Here is a 24,990-nt window from a genome sequence, read left to right on the forward strand (position 1 = left end):
TCTGCATCGCCCTCTTCGACTAGGGTTTCCTTGATATTACGACCAAGGAAGAACCCAAAGGAAGAGCCGCAAGTAGTCTGCTAGGGTTTCTCAGTCTTCCACGTCCAAGAAATCAAAGAAGGAAAAGAGGACGAAGCAGGTTCTAATAGGAGAGACCGGAATTCTATTATAGCCAGAACCTTGCTATGATACCATGTAATCATTCATGGAGAGAGAGAGACGAGAGAGAGAAAGAGAAGAAGAGGAAGATACGATTGAGAGAAAAAGAAAACCTACTCCTGGCTGCCGCTAGTTCATTATTTATATTAACTTAATATAAAAGAATGGAAATTACAAGTATGCCCCTAGCGGCACTCCTTAGAAACAAACTAATAAGAGAGAGAAAATAACTAACTGACAACATCTTAAGAGGACAACCCACTAACAACAACTATAAAATAACAATTAAATAATCCTCACAACACTTACTAAATGCTCAGATACTGGTGTGGACATGGACATGGGCACACAAGAAGGGGATGCAACTCTCCATTTCTTCATATCTAGGGCATAAATAGGTGTGTTTATATCCTATTTAATATGTGTTTTTTGACCAATGTATAAATTTTATTAAGCATCAAATTATATCCTATTTAATATGTTTATAAGATGAATTTATGTTGATCTTCTTAAGCTAAATACTTTTATGTCTAACTTTTTAAGCTAAGTATTATTTTTAATGTTGCCAAATCTAATTGAACTTCTAACAGGTAAAAAATTTTTTATGGTACCATTTGTTAAATATACTGTTTCACATATTTTGGTACTATTAATGATACAATGTATTCTCTAGAAGTGTTCATGCAGTATCCAATGTTATATTAAGTCTTATTGTGTACCATACCAAGTATCTGGGTAGCATGTATTGCATTTTGCCTTTTTTTTTATCATTGTATTAATTTGCCCCTTTTGCTTTCCTCTTTGGAAGAAGAGTTTATAGCTTACTTTCTCATTTGATCCTTAAAGAAGAATTATTATTAATAAAAAGAAGTTGTTGCATAAGGTGGAGATTGTGTTATAGAAGAAAACATGTTTTATGCATTTGTATTGTATGTCTTACTATATTAAGTTGCTTTGCTAGAGATGGGACTTCAAAGAAATCTAGGCATGAAGACAATCTTGGTGCAAGTATTGATGAAATAATGGAGGTGATGACTTTTGGTATGCGGAGAAAGTCACGTAAGGTATGGTCTTTCCTAGTCAGCACAAGAGTAGGAAAGCCCTAAAATTAGTTTCCAAGAATCAAACTACCATTTGTGAACTCATTTTTAGTATCTAAACATATTTCATTTGAGTTGAAGATGGTTTCTCCTACTGAAATGATTTATTATGTTATTTTCCTGTTGATTGGTAGCAAATATTATGTACAATGAGTAAGAGTCTGTAAGTTATGTACTTGGGTTAGCAAGTTGCTACCTAACCCCATCGCTGGTCAGAGAAAACTAGACTGTTGTCCCCCCCTCCCCCAAATTACAAATGCACTTCTCTGTTCACCCTTGCCTTGCTAGTGATCAGCTATTTTTCTTTTTTTTGATCAATAACAGAACCAATTTCATTAATTAGGAAGGGGAAAAATGGGTACAAGAACAAGGGGAGAGATAAACTCTCTTAGCCCTCCCCATAGAAAGAAGCTATTACAAAACAGCCCAAAACAAACTATCCCTTCCCACCCCTTGTTTAGAAAGAGTGTTAGCAAGTACATTGGCATCCCTTCTCACCCATTTGAAGTTCACCTCCATCCCTTGTCAGCAAGTACATTTTTTAGCATTTGTTTTGTAATTTTGCGCCTTGCTTCAAAAAGGCGCATGCCTCACCCTGCGCCTTGTGCCTTAGGCACAAATTGGCACTTATGCTTTTTTGTGCATTGCGCTTTTAAAACACTGAAAACTCCTAACACACCCCAACACCCATTTGCACCATCTATCTCCAAATTCAAAACTTACCATCACCTCCAACAGAAAGGACCAACCTACCATATCATACGCTTTTTAGATCTAGTTTACATACCACTCTCTTTTTCCTCGACTTTTTTAAATCCTCTACTCTCATTTGCAATTAAAATTTGCTGAGCTATCTGTCTTATCTTATTTTCACAAAAACTTCTTGATTAGGTGCAGTAATAGTAGGGAGAACCCTAAGAGACAACACCTTTGCAATGATCTTGTACAAGCTATTCACTAAGCTAATTAGCCTAAAAATCTATTGGTTGGATAGGATCTCTCTTCTTTGGTACCAAGGCAATGAAAGTGGAATTCAATCTCGAGTTAATTACTCCCCTTCTGTGAAACTTATAAAAAACTAATAGCAAGTATTTTTCCAATACATTCCATCAATCTTGATAGAATGCCATTGTGAAAGCATCCAGGCTTGGAGCTTTTGATCTATCCATAGAAAACACTGTTTCCTTTATTTCCTCCAATTCAAATATTCTTTTTGACCACTCCCTATCCTCTGCTCCTAACCTAGGCCACTCCAACCCTTCTAATCACAACCTATCATTTAAAGGCCTTCTAAAGATAGATTTGAAATTATCCACAAAAGCCCCTGCAATCTCATTTTGTTGGGACAAGGTGTTATGTCCCAGAAACTTTACACACAATTCTCAGACTCACAGCAGAACTCACACAACTCGAACATCAACAAAGAAATTGGTATTCATTTAGAAGAAAAGAAGAACATTAACAGTTGGTCGGTTCTTCGAGAGACCGCCGGCTCTCCCAATCACTCACAGTATTCTTCACTCAACAAAAGCCTCTCTCCCCCATCCCCCAAAGCCCCTTCTTATACTCCTCACAGCATAACTGACTCCCTCAATAAATGCCCAGCTGGCCAAGTTATAAATGCCCATACTCTTCTTATTCCTAACTGACATACCTATAAATGCCTCAAGACTCTCCTTATTCCCTCCAGCTATAATTGCCCCCATGTTCAATTATTTCCCCCCTTGGCCGAAAGTTGACATTTCTTCTTCCTGGCATACGTAAAGTTAATTGGGGGCCTATCAGAGAACCACAAGTTGACTACTACTGATGGAGAACCTCTAAAGGATAGAAGGATGTATGAAATGTTGGGTGGGATAGGCTTGGGTGCCCTCCTGCAAGACAATAGTATGCTCCGTAGCCCGAGTAGGGGGTAAGCCCGTAGGCATATCAAAAACATCTTTGAACTCATCTAGTAAAGCGGAAATTGGCAGGGATGTAGGCAAGACAGAGTTCAACGAAGAATCCACCACCTGCAATTGTTTTAGTTCTAAAAACCCCTTTGCCCATCATGTTGTAAGTTACGCATCATAGCATGCAAAGATACCTGAGAAGAACAGAGAGAAGGGCCGCCCTGCAATTTCACACGGACACCTCCCAAATTGAGCTTCATAGACATGTTGCCCAATTCATCACTGAGTCCCCGAGGGATGCTAACCAAGGAAAACTGTTACAGACTGTATAATTAAAATAGGAAGATGTTACAAACTGTATAATTAAAATAGGAAGTAAATACTAGGGAGATATGATTTACCTTGATTGTAGGACTGATTTGTAGGAATTTGATTAGTCTTCTTTCCTAATATATTCTTTCCTAACATAGAATTTGTAACTTGTATATATACATACGAGATTGATGAATAATAATATAAATTCTTCTTCTTCCTCTGTTTACTCTTATTTTACATGGTATCAGAGCATCTAGTCTCTGCCTGCCCTTTTGTTTTTTTTAAGTAAACAGTAGGTAGAGGAAAATTTCTGAGTGTTTCGGGACATCTATTTGGAGCAGTCAGAGCATCTAGTCTCTGCAAAGTCCGGCAGTCAGCAGCCCTGTGCGTGTGTCTCACACACCGCCTGAAGATTCTGCCATAGTCACACGCGTCGGCACGTGGAGGCGCATCTGTCGCCGGAAAATTTTTTCGGTCGTTGTCTTTTGGCTCGCCTCATCCTGTATAGCACATATTTGTGCTTTGTTACGTGCATATCCATTCCGGTGTTTTCAACAGGTGTGCTCTGTTGATTTTTGGTGTTCAAAATATTCTGTTTATTTGAATTTTGAGATTATGGCAGACAAGAAATCTGTAGTTATGTCGGATGTTATTCCAGTGATGCCAAAAATAACTAAGCATAAGCTTAATGGCTCTAATTATCTGGATTGGAGTAAAACTGTTCAACTATATTTGCTGAGTATTGCTATGGATAACCATTTGACTGATGACCCTCCTAATGATGACTCGAGAAAGTCTTGGTTGAGGGAGGATGCCCGTTTGTTCTTGCAGATACGCAACTCCATTGAAAGTGAGGTGGTTGGTTTAGTCACTCATTGTGGATTTGTTAAGGAATTAATGAACTATCTAGAGTTCTTGTACTCCGGAAAGGGGAATATTTCCCACATTTATGATGTGTGCAAAGCCTTTTACAGGGCGGACAAAGGCGATAGATCTCTTACAAGCTATTTCATGGATTTCAAGAAAACATATGAAGAACTTAATATGTTGCTTCCGTTTAGTATTGATGTGACTCTTCAACAAGCTCAGCGAGAAAAGATGGCTGTTATGAGTTTTTTAGCTGGCCTACCTTATGAATTTGAGACTGCTAAATCTCAGATTCTTTCCAGTTTAGAGATCTCTTCTCTACAAGATGCTTTCAGTAGGGTCCTTCGTACAGAATGTTCTCCACCTGTTTAGCCTAGTAGTGCCCTTGTCAGTCGCAATAATACATCTGAATCAGGGAGACAACAATACAGGAGTGGTAGTGGTAGGTCAAGTAACTATGACAGGAATACTAATACTCGTGGACAGGAGTTAGGAGAGATAGTGTGTCATTACTGTCATAAGCCAGGACATATGAAGCGGGATTGCAGGAAGTTGCAGAATAAGAAAACTCAGTCAGCCCATATATCATCCACCACGGATACTTCTGAGAAGTCTGTTATGATATCTGCAGATGAATATGCCAAATTTGCTCAGCACCAAGAATCATTGAAACCTCAATCTACTCCTGTTACTGCCATCGTCGAGTCAGGTAAACCCAATGCATGTCTTGTTTCCTCTTCAAAATGGGTCATTGATTCTGGAGCTACAGATCATATGACAGGTAATGCAAGTCTGTTTTCTACCTTTCAGTCACATAAATCTACCTCTCCTGTTACTTTAGCAGATGGGTCAACATCTTGTGTTATTGGGTCTGGCACAATTAGTCCAACACCATCACTTCCTTTGTCATATGTTCTTAGTTTACCTCAGTTATCATTTAATTTAATTTCTGTTAGCAAACTCACTCGTACCCTTAATTGTTGTGTCTCATTTTTTCCTGATTATTGTTTATTTCAGGATCTTACGACGAAGAAGATTATTGGTAAGGGACATGAGTCTGGAGGTCTCTACATCCTTGATACACAAGTTCCAAGATCCATAGCCTGTTCTGGAGTTGTAACCCCTTTTGAAGCACATTGTCGGTTGGACCACCCCTCTCTCCATGTGTTAAAGTGAATTTGTCTTCAATTTCAGAATTTGTCGTCATTAAATTGTGAGTCTTGTCAGTTTGCTAAACACCATCGTCTTAGTTCGAGTCCTAGAGTCAATAAATGAGCTAGTGCTCCTTTTGAATTAGTCCATTCAGATGTTTGGGGTCCGTGTCCACTTGAGTCCAAAACTGGGTTTAAGTATTTTGTTACTTTTGTTGATGATTACTCTCGTATGACATGGTTATATTTAATGAAAAATCGTTCTGAGGTGTTTTCTCATTTTTCTGCTTTCTGTGCTGAAGTTAAAACTCAATTTAATGTTTCTGTACAAATATTGAGAAGTGATAATGCTAAGGAGTACTTGTTAGAATCCTTTCAAACTTACATGCTTCAGCATGGCATTCTTCATCAAACTTCTTGTGTAGATACACCATCTCAAAATGGGGTTGCTGAACGAAAAAAATACACCTTCTTGAAACTGCAAGAGCTTTGTTATTTCAAATGAAGGTTCCTAAACCTTTTTGGGCTGATGCAGTTTCCACAGCATGTTTTTTGATTAATCGTATGTCTTCATCTGTCCTTCAGGGTGAGACTCCTTATCATGCTCTGTTTCCAAATAAAACACTGTTTCCTATTGAGCCTAGGGTATTTGGGTGTACATGCTTTGTTCGGGATGTTCGTCCTCAGGTTACCAAACTAGATCCAAAATCTTTGAAGTGTCTTTCTTGGGTATTCTCATGTTCAAAAAGGGTATAGATGTTATTGTCCTACTCTTCACAGATATCTTGTGTCAGGTGATGTTAATTTCCTAAAAGATACACCTTTCTTTCCATCTACTCCTCATTCAAGTCAGGGGGAGGATGATGATTTGTTAATCTATACTGTCACATCATCTGGTTCACATCCTATTGAATCTGCTCCTGCCAGGCCTAAGCCACCTACAGTACAGGTTTATTCTTGGCGACCAACCCCTCCGGATCCATGTCCTGCACCAGCTCCTTCGTCGACAGATCCAGTCTCAACTGATCCTGTTCCTTCGTCATCAGAACCAGTCTCTAATGATGATCTTCCTATTGCTTTTCGTAAAGGTAAGCGTAGGTGTACTTATCCAGTTTCTTCATTTGTGTCTTATAATCATTTGTCGTCCTCTTCTTGTTCTTTTATTGCATCTCTTGATTCTATCTCTGTTCCTAAGACTGTTAAAGAAGCCCTTTCTCACCCTGGATGGCGTAATGCTATGATTGAGGAGATGAATGCTTTAGAGGACAATGGTACTTGGACCTTGGTAAATTTACCTGCAAATAAAAAGGCTATTGGGTGTAAATGGGTGTTTACAGTTAAAGTCAATCCTGATGGGTCCATTGCCCGATTGAAAGCTCGTCTTGTTGCTAAAGGATATGCTCAGACTTATGGAGTGGATTATTCTGATACCTTTTCTCCTGTTGCTAAACTTACTTCTGTCAGGTTGTTTATTTCTATGACAACTACTTATAATTGGCCCCTTCATCAGTTAGACATCAAGAATGCTTTTCTTCATGGGGATCTTCAAGAAGAAGTTTATATGGAGCAACCGCCTGGCTTTGTTGCTCAGGGGGAGTATGGGAAAGTTTGCTATCTTCATAAGTCTCTGTACGGGTTGAAGCAGAGTCCTCGCGCCTGGTTTGGAAAGTTTAGTCAGGCAGTTGAGAATTTTGGTATGAAGAAAGGTAAGTCTGATCATTCTGTTTTCTTCAAGCACTCTACTGCTGGCATCATTTTGTTAGTTGTGTATGTGGATGATATTGTCATTACAGGGAGTGATACTACAGGGATTTCATCCCTTAAGTCCTTTCTTCACACTTAGTTTCATACCAAAGATTTGGGAATGTTGAAATACTTCTTGGGTGTTGAGGTAACAAGAAGCAAGAAGGGAATATTCTTATCTCAAAGGAAATATGTACTTGACTTGTTGTCTGAGACGGGAAAGTTGGGAGCTAAGCCATGTAGCACTCCAATGATTCCTAACTTGCAGCTCACAAAAGATGGTGAATTATTTGAAGATACTGAGAGATATAGAAGATTGGTTGGAAAGTTGAATTATCTTACTGTAACTTGTCCAGATATTGCGTATTCAGTTAGTGTGGTGAGTCAATACATGTCCTCTCCAACAGTTAATCACTGGGCAGCTGTAGAACAAATTTTGTGTTACTTAAAAGGAGCACCTAGGCGAGGAATTTTGTATGGCAATCATGGTCATACTAGAATTGAATGTTTTTCAGATGCTGACTGGGCAGGATCCAAGGAAGATCGAAGGTCTATTTCAGGCTATTGTGTATTTGTTGGAGGGAATCTAGTTTCATGGAAAAGCAAAAAGCAAAATGTTGTCTCACGTTCGAGTGCAGAATCAGAATATAGAGCTATGGCCAAGTCTGTGTGTGAAATAATGTGGATATATCAGCTTCTGACTGAAGTAGGTCTTAAAACTTCAGTACCAGCCAAGTTATGGTGTGATAACCAAGCTGCTCTTCACATTGCATCTAATCCTGTTTTTCATGAACGGACTAAGCATATCGAGATTGATTGCCTTTTCGTTTGTGAAAAGATTCAGCAAGGTTTGATTTCCACAGGTTATGTGAAAACAGAACAACTGGGAGATATCTTCACGAAGGCTCTTAATGGGGTTAGGGTTGATTATCTTTGTAACAAGCTGGGCATGATTAATATCTATGCTCCAGCTTGAGGGGGAGTGTTACAAACTGTATAATTAAAATAGGAAGATGTTACAGACTGCATAATTAAAATAGGAAGTAAATACTAGGGAGATATGATGTTACAGACTGTATAACTAAAATAGGAAGTAAATACTAGGGAGATATGATTTACCTTGATTGTAGGACTGATTTGTAGGAATTTGATTAGTCTTCCTTCCTAATATATTCTTTCCTAACATAGAATTTGTAACTTGTATATATACATACGAGATTGATGAATAATAATATAAATTCTTCTTCTTCCTCTGTTTACTCTTATTTTACCAAAACCAAGAATGACATCCATAGAGCCCAACTTTAAAGGAAAGAAATCAGCAATGACATCCAATTCGGGTAAGTTGAGGCAAACCTGACGGCAGACTCCCGAAGTTCTCACTTCATTGCCATTCCCCATCTGAACTCCAAACTCGTGTGTAGGAGTGCGGGGTAATTTCAATTCTTCCACTAAAGCTTCGAAGATAAAGTTGTGGGATGCACCCGAGTCTACCAATATGACCACCTCACATGACAAAATGCATCCACGCACCTTAAGGGAATTAGTCACACACAATCCAACAAGAGACGAAACACAAAGCACGGTTGAATCTGGAGCCGGAGCAATTTCAGTGTCCCTGGAAGTGTTGTCCAAATTAGACGCATCAGAAGTAATTTCCTCCACCTCATCTTGAACCCATAAAACCTGAAGTGATTTCTGAGCACAATGATGTCCCAGACTGTATTTCTCGTCGCAACGGAAGCATAGACCCTTCGCACGTTTCTGCTGCATCTCTTTATCGATCATCTTTTTGAAAGCAGGGGGTGGGACCTTAATAATAGGGACTGATGAAGAAGGAGGAATCGCGGCACGTGCAGGACAGGTGACGGTAGAAGTAGTCACTTGCGAAACTCGTGAATTAAAGTGAGTTCCAGAGGGGGACGTTGTGGGCCCACGAGGAAATAAACCTGATTGATAAGCCCATAAGGCCTGATTCTTCTCCTCAATTTTTTGGGCCGCAACCATTTTCCTAATCAACCCAATGAGTTCCATCTGTTGGAGTTCGGCTTGGATATCTGGGCGCAACCCATTAACAAAGGCTGCTTCAAGGGCTGATTCCGGTAGGTCACGTAAGGGAGCGGAGAGCACCTCGAATTGGCGACGATATTCCTTAACAGTAGTGGATTGATGTAACGATAGAAGCTGCTCCTGCAAATTTCCCTCCTAAGTCGATCGAAAACGTTCAAGGAGGAGCTCCTTGAATTCTGCCCAACTACGAATAGGTCGCCGACCATCTTCCCAGTAATACCACGCCAATGCATCACCCTCTAAACAGACCACGGCCGCACGCAGACGCTCCGCCGGAAGCAAGCCATTAATCTCAAAATAACGCTCCGCGCGAAAAAGCCAGCCGTCTGGATTTTCTCCATAAAAAATAGGTAACTCCAACTTCCGAGGAAGTGAATCAAAAGTATCTTCCGACACTGACATTGAAGAAGACGTCGGAAAAGCTGCACTCTTCCCTTTGTCAGCCGCACGACTCGATGCGACTAAAGGAGGAGCAATGTCAGTTGTAGACAAAGGAGCTGAAAAGGTCTGTTGCTGAAGCAACAGATCAAAACGTCTTACCAGCTCTTGAATGCCTCCTTCCAGAGACAAGATCTTCGAAAGTCCAGCTGCTACCTTTTTTGGATCGAGACGCTGAATCTCATTGCGTAAGCCATCCATCTCCACACGAAGTTAAGAATGCAGAGAAGTCAAGCGTTCTTCGAAACCCTCCACCTGCGATGCCACTTCCTTAGCTGTCACCATGGCCGAGGAAAGACGGGCTCTGATACCACTGTTATGTCTTAGAAACTTTACACACAATTCTCAGACTCACAACAGAACTCACACAACTCGAACATCAACAAAGAAACTGGTATTCATTCAGAAGAAAAGAAGAACATTAACAGTTGATTGGTTCTTCGAGAGACTGCCGGCTCTCCCAATCACTCATAGTTTTCTTCACTCAACAAAAGCCTCTCTCCCCCATCCCCCAAAGCCCCTTCTTATACTCTTCTCACAGCATAACTGATTCCCTTAATAAATGCCCAGCTGGCCAAGTTATAAATGCCCATACTCTTCTTATTCCTAACTAACATAGCTATAAATGCTTCAAGACTCTCCTTATTCCCTCCAGCTATAATTGCCCCCATGTTCAATTATTTCCCCCCTTAGCGGAAAGCTGACATTTCCCCTTCTTGGCATACATAAAGTTAATTGGGGGCCTATCACAAGGTTGACCACTCAACTTTAAACCTTGAAATAAATATTTTTCTTCTACCATTTGCCACGACATGAAAAAATTTAGTATTCCTATCACCCTCCTTTAACCATTTGCACCTAGATTTTTGTCTCCAACTGATTTCCTTCTTATGCAAATAATTCTCCAGCTATCTTCTCAATCTCCACCTTTGCTCCTTGTCTCATTCTTCAAGATATTCCCTTCCTTCAAGTCCAATTCCTCAATTTGCTCAATCACATTTTGCTTTCTTTCTTTTAACCTTCCAAAATTTAAAAGGTTCCATTCCTTAATTCTATCTTTCAAGAATTGGAGCTTCTTGTGGAATTCCATTCCTTCCCAATTCATTGAAGGATTACAATGCATCTACCACTCATTGACTTTCTTAGTGAATCCCGGATGGTGCAACCTCATGTTTTCAAATCTGGAGTAGGCCCCGCATTACTCAGCTCTTCCTTACAAATTGCCAATGAGCTTATGTTTGTCTAAAAAGTGCTCTAGAGGTTAAGCTCCCCTAATGCCCTTCCCAGTCTATCGAAAAGAGAAACCTATCTAACTTAGAAGAAATTGGATTCATTTGGAGATTGGGTCAAGTGAAGTTATTATGCAAAAACGGGATCTCTTTAAGTTCAAAGGCATCCATAAACTGGTTAAATTTTCTCATGCTTGTTGTCACTCTTTGTCTAGGGTTGTTCGTTTCTTCTAAGAATATGACTACATTGAAATCACCTCCTACACACCACGGTCCTTCCCACAAAACCCTAATATCTCCCATTTTCCCCACATTATTTCTTTTCCCTATAATCATTGAGACCATAAACATTTTTTAACACCCATCCTTCACATGCTTGAATGTCAGAGATGCTGAGAATTTACCTATTAATTCTTCCATACCTACTAGCACATCTCTTTTCCACAATGTCACTATACCCGAGGAACCCCAAGAAGGTGCAACCGCCTAATTAATCCTCCTGGCTCTCCAAATGCTTCTAGCCCACCTACTATCAAAGTCAACCCGTTTGGACTTCTGGATTAGCACCACATCTGGATTGAATCTTTTAATCACCTCTTTAATTATTGCTCTTTTTCTTGCACTCCCTAATCCCCTCACATTCGAACTAATGATTCTCATTTTAACCTTATCTCTTAGCCCGTTCCTATGGCTGATCCCTACTTAACCCCTTTCCTCCTGTCCCCTTTACACCAAATGTTTTGTCTCCTTCAACATCTCTCCTTAGCCTTTCAACCTTACTCAGTTTCCTCTTCTTTGCTATACTCTCTTCCTTTTTTTGTAGGAAAACTTTCAGATCATTTGTGTCCTTTAATTTACATCCAAGTTTTCCCACAAAATCTGCTACAGAATCCTCTCTATTAGACTCCCCCTTCTCTACCTTGCTGTTCTCTCTCCTCTTATCCCCTCATTCCTTCCCTCACTCTCAATATATTTTTTTTTTTTCCATTTGTCCCATCTGTATCCTCCTTTTGTAATTCATTTTTCTCAAATTCATCCAATCTGCTCTCAATAATTCCCCAAATTTTTATATTCTTCTCCACTTCCTGCTTTGACTCCTCCCCTTCCTTCTTCCCCTTCATTTTCCTAGTACGTTCTGCTGCTACGGCTCCTCTATCATGGGCCTCTGTCTCTGGAATGGGAAGGGAATCTGAAACTACAGACAGCTTGGGGATTGCCGCCTGGGGGGGGGGGGGAGATTACTAGGACTGAGGCAATCGACTATCATTCCCTGCTTAGGTGGTTGGGGGTTACCTATCACCTTGGCTTGGTGAGAAGCAAATCCCACATTTGGGCAACACAAGGATCCCTTCCCTCACCCTTCTGTTTATCTCTTTTAGGTGTATTGTGTATTTCTGACCTGCCTTATATTAGCCTTATGGACACCCTGCAAAGAAGGTTGATTTGGTTATGGTACATTTGTGTTTGGGTGAAGAGTTTCCTCCCCAACAACCTAGCAGTGCTCTGTTAAGTTTACTTCTCCTATCTTGTCAGTTTGAACCAATGAAGCCTCTTGTTGTCCTCCTTCCAAGACTCCTTGAAATAGCAGCTCTAGATTTAAAGCCACTCTATCTTCCTCGTCATAGAAAGCTTCAGCTCCAACACTTTCTAGGTTTGTTGAATCATCTAAATCCTCATTCTCATCTTCCTCTATACTACATGCAACCCAATCATCGCCCTCTTCCTCCCTCTCCTCCAGCTGGTCCCTCATGTACCTTGAATTTGGATGATCTGTAGAGGAATGGATGATGCTATTAGTCTCTTAATCTAGTCGAGAGACCCTTCAAGATCAGGTCTTTGCCATTGCAATCCCCCATCATTGATGCTTCTTTTTTTGGAAGAAAATAGACGAGAACTAACATCTAGTCTCCATCCACCCTCTTACCCCGACCCACGTGATCACTTAAGTTGTCATGTGGGTCGAGTTGCTCTTTGCCTGGTCCAACATTTAAACCACCTGGTCTTGCAGCTGGTTCGGAAACAATAGCTCAATTGAAAATTTTGTAATAGGGCCACTTCCTCTCCTGGCCACATCAGCAAAGGAAGATCTGCCTGCTTGTTTTTCTTTTAATTCAATAGGTAGCTTTAAATGGGTAGCTTGTTGTTTGGTTTTCCTCCCTTGACTGTTCAATTTTCTACTTAAACTTCCCCTGCATCCTATTCTTCTCCAAACCTAGCATGCCACATTACTCCAGCCCACCAGGTCGGCATCGTCGTCAACCTTGGTTCATGCTCCTGATAGAGGTGCTTCAGCTTCTGAGATCAACCAAACACAATACCGGGTGGTCTCTGAGAAAACTTCAAACGAATGGGGGTGATTCTCTGGTTTCACCTCAGATTTCACTATGTTCCCGAGAACCATTTCACTCCAGAGATGAAATGGGAGTCCTAAATAGCTTTATTAAGAGGCTCCCATCTTTGGGTTCAATCTCATTGCATACCGGAGCCCACTTTTGAATCTGGATCAAGCTTCCTTATGCTTCAACTGCGGTAAATCTCAATTCCTTATCGTCAATATCAAGAACTTCTTTCCTGTCTGCAAACGGCAGGAGCTCTCTTCAACTTCGATTTCTGACTTCTGTGCCACTGCATCCAGTGTCTTCGTCCAATACTTAACCGCCTTTTCAGCTGTTAGAATTATTGTCCTCTCTCATTTACTTCTTCCTACTTGAAGCATCATTCTCCATGGCCTGTTAAACTCACTACCGCAAGTCCAGGATGGGAGAGACTCTATTCCTCACTACCCTCTTGTATATTGGAATTATCCTTGACTGCCTGACTAACATGATTCTGCTCACTGCTTGCTTCAGCATTGAGAATTTTCTCTTCACTTGAATTCCTTTCAGCAGACAGGAGAAAAAGTTGCAGTTTGTCCACTGAAGAAATCCCCCTATTCCTTCTTCCCCGCCAGTACACATATCATTTGTCTCCTGTTGTTTCCAAAGTACTCTATAACAGTAATACCACCCCCTTCCCATTCCTTCTCAGTTCAGATTCAAATCTTTTCCCCAATAACACTATGGAATTTTTCCATCCCACTGTCCTGAAAGAGTTAACTGCTCCATCGATAAACACCTTTAACCATAGTGTTACTTCCTCTGGTAAGAAGATTGTCACCCTTCTGTCTTCTCTAATTTTCAAGACATTCTTACATTTGGTCCATCCATGTTCGAACAGCAATTTCTTTGCTTCAATAATCAGTTCAGGTCTCCACCTACTGGCTGCTCTGGAAACTTCTTCACCTCAAGCCCTCTCCATCCTCGCTGAACTGAAAAGCTTATCAAGTCATCCACTGACTTTAAAATACCTATACAAATACGAACAATATGTTGCAACTTAATTTGAGGGTGTCTAATTACTTAAACAATAGCTATTTTTTGGGATGGATAATTCTTCACTACAACACAACCTCCTCACCTCAAACCACCAAATCCATTTGTACACACTGAAGGCTTTAAAGAAGCATTGTTTTACATGCAATATGATTATTTCAACACCCTTTTGGACACAGATATGGTTCAGTCAACAACAAACCATGCTAAAGGGGGGAATTTGGACATGGTTTTAACTTTAAGCTTATCTTCAATTCAGCAGCCTATATAATATTCTAAACACTTTATACATGTCATATTTTCTGTTTGACTTATTTTACAATTGCTTTTGTTTTTTCTTTATGAAGCATAAAAAAAGGGGTAGACGGAAAGGATCGAGAAATAAGCTAAGTCCTGAGGTCACTAGGAAACTTGGTGATGCCACTCTTCATTATGCATTTGGCCGTTACGAAGAGGTGAGGTTCTTGGCTCATCATCATTATTTTGTTTTACTGTAACAGGATTTTTAATTCCGTGCGGGATGAACTTACTTTTGATGGTTGAAAATTTGGTTATTTATATTAACACCTTAAGCTTGTATATTATATAAGATATAACATTCTTTGATCATCTAAATTCTCATGCAGGGATTTTTTTTTTTTTGATTGGTAACCATAAGAACTTTTACTGATTATGAGATAAAAGGATAATGCATATATAATCACAATGTCCCAAGCACCTCTTAATATTACACTAGTGATGTTACGTATACCATTATATCAGTCTATGTATTACATATCATTCCCCTTGCAAATATCCCCCAAAGCAGTTGACTTCCATTAGCCTCTTGACTTACTGAACCATCAGCCAAACTGTTAGCCAATCTTGGAGTCCAACTAAATGCTTCTCTTTTAACTTACTTGCCAAAACTTTTATTTTTATCATAACTAATCTATACTAGTCAAGACCCATGCAATGCACGAGTTTTATTAAGAAGAACTGAGGAAGGAGCTTTATGACATTTCCAATTAAAAGGTGCTCATCTAAGTCCAATTCAAGCACTTTTTTGGGTTATGTGTAGTTTATTTGCGATCACAGTTCAAGTTATACTTTAGTGAGAGTGGCAAATTTCCTATGCTCTAGATAAATCTGTATGATTTTTTCTATCTTAATGCTAAATTTAATATTAATTTTTAAATTTTATGGTTTGTAGTTATTTTTGTATTATTTTTAGGTAAAATATTTTTTGGTTTGTAGTTATTTCTAAATAAAGTTGGTTAAGGGTAAATTTGGTATTTACAGAAGATTAATGCATTACATCAACATTTTCTATTTCGAGTGTTAATGGAAGGAAAGCATCCACACCTTTTTTCAAAACAATATGGGAGGTTTTTATTAAGGTGAAAACATATATAGGAGAGGTTCATAGGATTGTTAGAAAACCCAAGGAGGTTTTTATAATTTTTGCCATTTTTAAATAGAATTTAAGTTGATTTTAAATTAATTAAACAATACTTAAGGTTAATGAATTTTTATTTTTATTAATCCTTATTTAAATTTTTATTTTTCAATGGAATTTAAGTTTGTTAGTAAAAATTAATTATAAAACTAATAATTATTAGATAATTTTGTATTAGTTTTATGTTAATTTTAAATGGACATTAGTTTCTAATTTATCTTATTACTTTTTATTAATTATTCGTTTTATTATACTAATAAAAATATTTTTTATCAATAATAATAATTAATAATTATTTTATCTTATTTAAGTAATTTAATAAATTAATTTTTACAATGGTTAATTAATTTTTATTATTTCAAATGGAATAAGAATGGACTTTTTATGATGTTTTATTCAATGTTTTCAACTCATTGTTGACTCAGATAGTTAAATTATTTGAGCCATCACTTGGTCCTATTTCTAATTCTGGGTTTCCTAAAACCTATTATTCTGTCAAAAACCTTTGATTTGGTCAAAATCCATTCGACCTAGTTGGTCGAACCATTGACCCTTTCCATCTAGTCCTTGGGTCATGAGTTACAATGTACAATGTATTGAAAACTTTTAGAGGACTTAACTTTGTGCTTAGTAATTAGTTTTCTTATTGGGGTGATCTTGTTTTATTTTGGTTAACATTTCACAATCTTTGCAACCCCACTATACAATAAAATACTCATTTTATGGTCTCAAATTTCAATTTCCGGCTCTTTCATTTATAAAAAAATTGAAAGCTAAAATAAAAAGTACAAATTGAACCTAAAATAATACACACACACAAAATGGAATTATATTATATTATATTATACATATGTAGATGGATGATGTGTTATGGTTTGATTTGTCCAACCCGGACAATTGAACCGTTGACCCATGACCTAGAGGCAAAAATTATTCAGCCTCCAAGTCAAATTTTAAAACATTGGTTTTATTTGTTGAGCGAACTAGATAATATTTATTATGAAATATAAATTACTTAACTGATTAACTAAAAATTAATTATCTTTTAAATTGAAGTATATTATGTAGCCTAATAATATATCATTGAATATCTCCATTTTAATATAATTATATTTTAATATAAATATATCTAATGTGTATAAAATTATAGTTAAATTGAAATGGATATAGATATAGATAAAGTTAATGAATTTTAGGCAATTTAATGGAGTAATGAATAGGAGAGAGAAATAATGGCATTAGTTATTGAAGGGGAGAGTTGATGGCATAATTAATGAGAAGAGATAATTAAAGGAGTTAATGAGAAAGAGGATATGGAGTTAGTGGTGAATTGATTAGAGGAGATAAAAGTCTTAAAGCTTATTGACCTCTTGAGTTATTTTGTTCAATTTTAAAATGAGAAAATTCAAAAAAACCTGAAGAAAGATAAATGCTTATTAAAAACAACCAGAAAAAAGATAAATACTTCTCAAAAATAACCAGAAATCAGGTATGTGCCAGCTTGGCACATTCCATTTTAATATATAGATATAGATTTCCAAGAACTTCTGATGCTACTTTTGAGCGAACTCATCACCTCCTTTGAATCCCCTTCTACCACCAATTCTCTGATATTTTAGGATATAGCTAATTACATTCCCTGTAAAGCTGCAAGTTATCCAGCTCTGCAAGTTATCCTTGTACTATAGGTCCAGGAAATATGCCCACTATAATAAAAAGCAAAATTTTTATAAACTTCCCCAATTCTTGACAATCTTTGATTTCCTAAGTTGCATTCATTAAGATTCAGCTTAATGACATCATGGATTGGGGGAAATCTAAGTGACATAGATCTTGCTGAAGAGAAAGATGCAATCATTTGCCACCTTCTGAACATATCACCTAAAGAGAATGGGGAGAAGTTTGGTTGTGATTTTATCCAATGTGCAACCCTTGAATATTTTCTATTATTTGCTTCCCTTGTTTGTAATCATCTTTTGAATATTCTTGCATTCTTCTTTTCCCTAATTATCCAAAAGGTTGCAGTTTAGTGCATCTCCACATGATTTTTTACCTTTACTTTTCTGGTGGAAAGAAGGAGCTTGAAATAATTGCTCAAATTGACCTAAGGAGTCCGCCTGCATCAAAATAATGAGAAACACTTATAAATTTTAGAAACCAGTTGACAAGTTTCATTATCAATGATAAAATATAACAAAATAAATCCGAAATTAATTAAAATTTGGTTGGGTTTGTCATTGGGGCATCTTCTGGCCCAATGACATTGGTCTTGTTCACAGTCTTGGATGAGATTGTAATCTGATTTAGGCCCAGGCAACCTTTATGGCCTGGGTTTTGTTTGTAATTTTTCTATGTTGAATAAATTTCCTTACCTTTTTCCAAAAAAAAATTGGGGCATCTTCTGGCCATATTGAATTTGGAAGTGCAAGTGTGACTAGTTCCATAAAAAATATTAACTTAACTAACCAACTATTTCACTTAAGGGTATAGGGTGGTCTAATCCCTACCCAGCCTAAATTCCATTTAGTTTTTGGGTGGAGTGTTTCTAATCCAACGGAATTTAGCCTGGTTGGGATGCTGGAACTGACCTACTGGTGGCCCTATATACTATATACTTTTTTATTCCAGCAGTTGCAACAGAAGTTGTGTTTTTGTTGCAGGTCAACACAGCTAACAAGTAAAAGAAAGATGTGTGCTTGCTAAATATTGTCATCTCTTCTGAACTGTAGGCTATATGTGTGCTGAAGGAGGTTATCCTGCTTGCGCCAAATTTGCCTGATCCATACCATACACTTGGGCTTGTTTATAATGCAATTGGGGATAAGAAGAAAGCGTTGAACTTCTACATGATTGCTGCACATTTGTCACCCAAGGATCCATCTCTCTGGAAACTGCTTGTTAGCTGGTCCATGTGAGTTTTTAAACATTGTTGATACCATTGCCTTATGCAGCATTTGTTCATACAAGATACTGCAAGTCTGTTTTTATTAGTTTAACCATTTTTTCGTATCATTAAAATAAAAAGGAGTACAAATTTTGGTGAAGAGCTTTCACCAAATACAACAACATTTTGCAAAAAACTTAACAGTTTTTTTTTTTTTTGATAATTGAAAGATAATTTCATTAATCAAAGAAGATAAACTGTTACAAGCATCCCTTGAGAGGCGCGAGGTGCAGCCTCTCCTAGACATTACAGTTAGACAGGCAAAACAAGAGAAAAGTTACAAACTAGCTAGTTCCATTTGCTAGTTTATGCATTGCTCCATGGAATGCTCACTTAGTGGCTGCAAAGAGGATTTTATGCTACTTAAAAGGTCAACATGGTAAAGTGGTTGTAGTTGCTAATCATGGACATATGAGGATTGAGTCATACATTGATGTTGACTAGACTGTTTTTTTTTTTTTTATCAATAGAAGAATTTCATTAGAAATATTAAAAGTTACAAGATAGGGAGAGGTAAACTAGTTCATTGTTTTTCTTAATTTGTCTCTTGTAGTGTTGGTTAGTTAAGCAGAGGATGTGGCTGGGTGTTATCTTGATACTCCCTGATTGTATGAATCTTTTTTCTTTTAATAATTTTTTTTCTCTGGTTCTAAAAAAAAAAAAAAAGAAAGAGGGAAACTATCTTAACTCTCTACAGACAAAAAAACTGTTACAGTTGAGCCCAAAACAACTGGTTCCTCCCCACCCCTTGTTTTGCTAATACATCAACAAAACCATTTGCTGCCCTTTTAACCCAGCTAAACTACACTTTCATATCTTGAATCTCTTTTTTCATTATGAAAATCCAAAATCCTTTATCTTCCTTCTATCAACCAGTCCAATACCAACTTTGAGTCACCTTTTACAATCATCTTTCTCACATTCATATATTTTGCCTTTTGCAATCCTTCCATAACCACCATAACCTCATGTTAGACAGTTATGCCCTTTGCTCCAATAAGATTGATGTACTTATTGACTTTTATATTGGTGTGTTTAGAATCTTATTGACTTTTATATTTGCTCCAATAAGATTGATGTACTTATCTGTGTAATACCCTTAAACTGGACATTTATGAGACTCGTGTTAGTTTAGAATCTTCACAGCCGTTGGATAGATCTTGGGAGATTTATTTTACCAAGGTTGACACTGATGTGCTACCAAGAAGGTTGGGGTGTTTTGTCTTAGCTGCCAGGGTAAGACCCAAAGCACATGCATTGTAGGTTTTCTTGAAACCCTAAACCGGACCAAATTCCAGTATTGTCTTCGACCTTGGAGATAGATGGACAAAATTGGAATGTTACACCTGACCTAGACTTGATTATGGTACTGCACTAGGTGTTAGATTGGGTTATTTTTGATATGCCAATCAGTGAGATCCTTAACCGGGTCAAAACTTGGGTATGTTGGGGCAGTCCAAAAATTCACCAGAGTGGGTGATCATAATGACAGGATCAACCCCTTTGTCAGACAAAGTGAATGGTCGGCGAATGCACTCACTCTGATGGAAACCTAAACTGCCGACAGTTGATTTCAAACTTGTTGAAATTTGTTTTGCAAAATATATTTATATAGAGATATACTTATATATTATGGTTTCACAAAATGTTTGCAAAATGTTGTAATTCCTGGGAACATGTGAGTAGAGAGTGCAACACTGTATCTTGCAGCTGAGGGAGAGGTCCCCTCTTGTCGGGCAGTGTTTGATCATTATGGGTTAAGAGGTTAAGTGTAAGCCATTGAGGGTTATACCTGATGGGCTAATCTTGCATCTACCCACAGTCCTTGGGCCTTCATAAGGTGTTTGGACCCAAGGACCATTTAGTGTAAATGTTGGGCCCATTAAGAGCCCATACTGATGGACTTAGGGGTTCACTGTGTTCTGTAGTGAATTCGGCCAGGCCTTATAGCAAAGGCTGAGTTGAACCCATGTGGCTGATGTATTGATCAATGCTAGGGTCCCACACCTTACAAAAAGAGCCAAACTAGCCAGCAATTAAAGGGTAAAGTGAGCAATGCGAGTTAATAGGCCTAAGGCCCATTTCGAACTGGGCTTAAGTGTTTTAATTAAATGGGCGAATTTGGGTTTATAATCTGATTAGGATCAGCAATTGGATAAGATAAGTCTTATCCACTTGAGAGTCCAGATCCAAATATTAGATTTGGATCAAGAAACTCCTTTTTAATTGGATTAGGAAGTTGATCCAAAGAAGGTTATAAATAGGGGGCGAATTCTACAGAAAGATCAGTTCTTTTCTGCAAACTTTTTCTTCCTTTGCTCTTGCTGCCCTGCCTAGTTTATATCCACCTCTTGGAGTGATCAGGAACTGTTCTTGATATTGTTTCTTGGTGAAGGAACAATCTGAAGTCGTGCTCACACTACCCTACACGATTCTTGCTGAAGAACCCTTCTTGCTGATTCTGCCTCAACATTCGCTGTGTTATCTTCGGTGGAGGCGGATTTGGTAACCTCTTTGGGCGTGAACACCTACGTTGGGAGTTACTGTTATTCCGTATCAGGTATATCCCTTTCCCTCTTTTGGTTTCAGATCTGGTCTGCTTTGTTTCAAGAAAGATATTGAAAAATGCAGCTTTTCAAAATTAGGGAATATGATTCCCGGATGGGAGAAAGGAATTTTTGAAATTTCGCCCAGCCACCCTGCATGGTTCGGCCATCCATATGATGGATGTCCCATCCCTGCACCTCGGCCCTTAGGAAGCTACCTATTCCAATCGGGCCTCAATATAGACCAACGATCTTGCCTTCACTGTCCCTAAACACCCCTCCAATACCAGATGGTCCTGGATTCCGTCACTACTCTCATCAGATTTCAACTTAATGTAGTCAAACATTGGAGGGGACCAAGCAGGGTTTATATTAGAATTGTGGCAATCAGAACTTACCACTTCCTTCCATTTGTTCATGATATCATCTGTTGAGAAATCAGCAAATAACTTCATAGGTTTTACTCAATGAATCACTCTCATCATAATGATTTCAATGACAACTTCTCTACTTCTTTCCTTGTCTAAGAATAATTTTGCATTTCTTCCCATAAAGTCCAGCTCACAGCCGCCCTTACACATCTCCATAATACTGTCCCCTTTATTTGGCCATCTCAAGAAAGTAGAAGCAAATAAGCTTTGCACATTAGCTAGGGGAGACCACCTGAACCCAAACAATGAGAAAAACCATTCCCAAACAAAGGTTGCAAAAGGGCAGGAAATTAATAAATGAAAGCAAGTTTCTCCATTAGCCTTACACAAGAGACCAATGTGGGGATAAATGCCAACTAGTCCTTTTCCTTTGGAGAGAGTTGCAAGTATTAATTGTTTCCAGATATTAAACACTGGTTCATTGATGACAAGAAATCTACTTCTAGATATTGAACATTTATTGGAGGAAATTAATTTCTTGGAGAAACAAGAAATAATCTATGGTTGCTCATTCTAGTTCAAATGCAAAATACAGAGCAATGGCTTATAGAGTTTCAGAGATGTTGTGGATTAGGTTCTTTTTCATAAACCTTGTAGTTTAGGTTCTTGCTTGGTGAATTGGGAATTGGTTATGAATTATGATAGGTCCATGATGCCATATTGTGAATCTGTGATAATCAAGCAGCTATCAACATTGCATATGACCCTATTCAGCATGATACGATGAAGCATATTGAGGCTGACAGACACTATATACAAGGGTTGATTTTTGGACAAATATGTCTTTTGTTGCAACTGAAGAGCAATTGTCAGGCATATTCACCAAAGGATTTTCTAAATCCTGGTTTGTATGTAAGTAATCTGAGCATTGTCAAATACTTTACCCATGGGGTGTCGAAGAGTTTATTTTTATGTGCTGTTATACCTTCATAATTGTGTTATTTCTTTTGTTTCAGTTCTATTTATTCTTTTGTTAATGGCCAACAGGGGTATTCTTGTAATTTTCCACAATTCATATAAATAATAAATGAAAGGTCTGTGCACTCATCTGATGAGGATTTTTCTTCTCAACCTTTCTCTCCTCTCGTTCTTTTATTGTTCTATTTCTTTTCTGCTGTTCAGCATCTATTTGCAGGTTTCTTTATTGATTTAAATTTCAGATTTGATAGCCTGTTTTCATTACTAGCTACCATAGCTTCCTTACATCAGTGACCACTGTTTCCTACTAGCCTAGATGATTAGTTACAAATCACATTATAGTATTGATGCATCATAGTGTATGTATTAATCTCTCTACCCCCCCCCACCTTGTGTGCATGCACATCATACACAAAAAGCAAAGAGAGCCCTTGCATGATATAGTATTTTGGTATATAACATTTGGGAAGTAAATTGTTGTGACCTTTCTTGTTAATTTATTCAACGCAGAGAACAAGGAAATACTGGTCAGGCTAGGTATTGTCTTTCTAAAGCAATTACAGCAGATCCAGAAGACATCAGCCTCAAGTTTGATCGTGCCACACTTCATATTCAGCTTGGGGATTATCAGAAGGCTGCTGAATCATATGAACAAATATTAGGAGTGTGTCCTGAGAATGTTGAGGCACGCAATATGGCTGCAAAGGTTTTACTTTCTACTTATGTGTATTACTAGTCTTATTTTAATCTGGCCTTATATTAGTGGTAAGACTGGTGCAATATATCCTACTATTGTTCCTTATTTTCAATAAGCATCTAAGATCTTGTTTATTATCTTTTTCTTTCTTCTTTTAGTTCCAGTAAATGATGGGAAGTAAGGAGGTTGTCTAAATAAGGAGGGGAGAAAAGGAACTCAATTTACCTGGTAGATGAGAGATACAAGCCTGTATTTTAGATAGTAACCCTCCCAAGTCCTTCTCTGCTGTCATGAGTAAATCAATAACAATTTAGGAATTTCCCTTGACCACAATATCTTAAACCCCAGGCATTAAATATGAAGAGGTAAAAAGTTAGGATATTAAGAAGAGGAAACACAAACATGATTTGTTTAATTTAAACTTTGTGGCCTGAGTTAGGGTTTTTAGATTATATGCTCTAATTCTTGCTGAAAATGGTAGAGCAATCAGATAACTAAGGTTGTTTTTGGCATAATTTCTGTGTGTTTCTTATTCTGAGAAATATCAAGAAAAGAACCATTTCTCTATATTCCTGTTGTACGCATTTGGCAAACTAATCTTAACAATCACATTTATGATTCATAGGATAGGAATGATGTTTGCATTGGTCCTGATTCTCTGGACAAGTTTTATAGTATCTACCACATAAAGCATTATTAAAACTTCAATTGGTTCTCTCATCTCTGTCTATTGTTGCATTAAACTAGATAAAAGAATTTTATGGTGCATTTTTTTGATCTGCAAAGATTAATTATATTAATAGATGAGAAAAAATTATATCGTTTTGGGTGACCATTCACCCAAGAAGACAGCAAACAATCATAGCCCAAAAATCAAATTACAATACAGCCCAAAAAAAGCCGCTGCCTAAATACTCCTTGCTTGTCTAAAGTGTCGGCCATCCCATTAGTTGTCCTGCGTGCCTAGGAAAAAGAAGCATTCAAGTTCTCTTGCAGACTTTCTATCTCCCTCAGGGCATGTTGTAGATCCAGGGTATATTACATCTAGAAGTGCTCCAAGAGAAAATCACTTTTGAGCCTCCTTCAGTTTCCAGGTTTCTAAAATTTGATTGCTTGGCAAACCTTGAGCATTATAACAGTGCCATCAGTTCAGCCTTTTGTGAGTCCCCTTCTTCTATAGGTCCCGAGTACATGGCCAAGACTTTACTTGAGTCATCTCTCAACACACTGCCAATACTTTCCATACCTGGATTTCTCATAGAACTCCCATCAAAGTTTAATTTTATTTTATCCCTTGCTGCAGGCTTCCTTATTTTATGTCAGTCACTAGAAGACTTTAGAAGATGTCAAGGGTTGTTATCCAATGACCCACTTTTAATTTTATTATTTCCACCAAATTCTCTTTTGACCTATGTTCATTAAATATTCTTGCATTCTTCTCCTCCCAAATGATCCACACCACTGCTGCTCTGACTGTTCTCCACATTGTTCTCCCTCCTTTTGTTGGCTGCCTTAGGAAGTTTGGACTGAAGAGACTCACTACGTCCTGGGGAGTTATCCACCTGCAATCGAAAAGAGAGCAAAATGACTGAAGAGACTCACTACGCCCTGGAGCTTTGGATCTTTCCCTAAAGAAAATTGCCTCTCTAATCTCCTCAAGGATAAACACTCTTTCTAAATC

The 24,990-nt window shown here is 38.0% G+C and overlaps 1 protein-coding gene across 3 annotated transcripts in view; it reads left to right on the forward strand.

Annotated features, from left to right (window-relative positions):
• The window catches only part of LOC104593928 (tetratricopeptide repeat (TPR)-containing protein), a 106,861-nt gene that overhangs the window by 9,925 nt on the left and 71,946 nt on the right, over positions 1-24,990 (forward strand). For all 3 annotated transcript variants that reach the window (XR_016076189.1, XM_010254026.3, XM_010254027.3), the window contains exons 2-5: positions 1,121-1,223; positions 14,683-14,790; positions 18,503-18,684; positions 23,123-23,318. Coding sequence is in view for 2 of the 3 variants with exons in the window: in XM_010254026.3 (XP_010252328.1) it covers positions 1,121-1,223; positions 14,683-14,790; positions 18,503-18,684; positions 23,123-23,318 (589 nt within the window). In the remaining variant the exon portion in view is untranslated. The remainder of the gene's footprint in view (positions 1-1,120; positions 1,224-14,682; positions 14,791-18,502; positions 18,685-23,122; positions 23,319-24,990) is intronic.

This window comes from Nelumbo nucifera, chromosome 5, assembly GCF_055504915.1.
Source record: "Nelumbo nucifera cultivar China Antique chromosome 5, China Antique-T2T, whole genome shotgun sequence".
Taxonomy (NCBI): domain Eukaryota; kingdom Viridiplantae; phylum Streptophyta; class Magnoliopsida; order Proteales; family Nelumbonaceae; genus Nelumbo; species Nelumbo nucifera.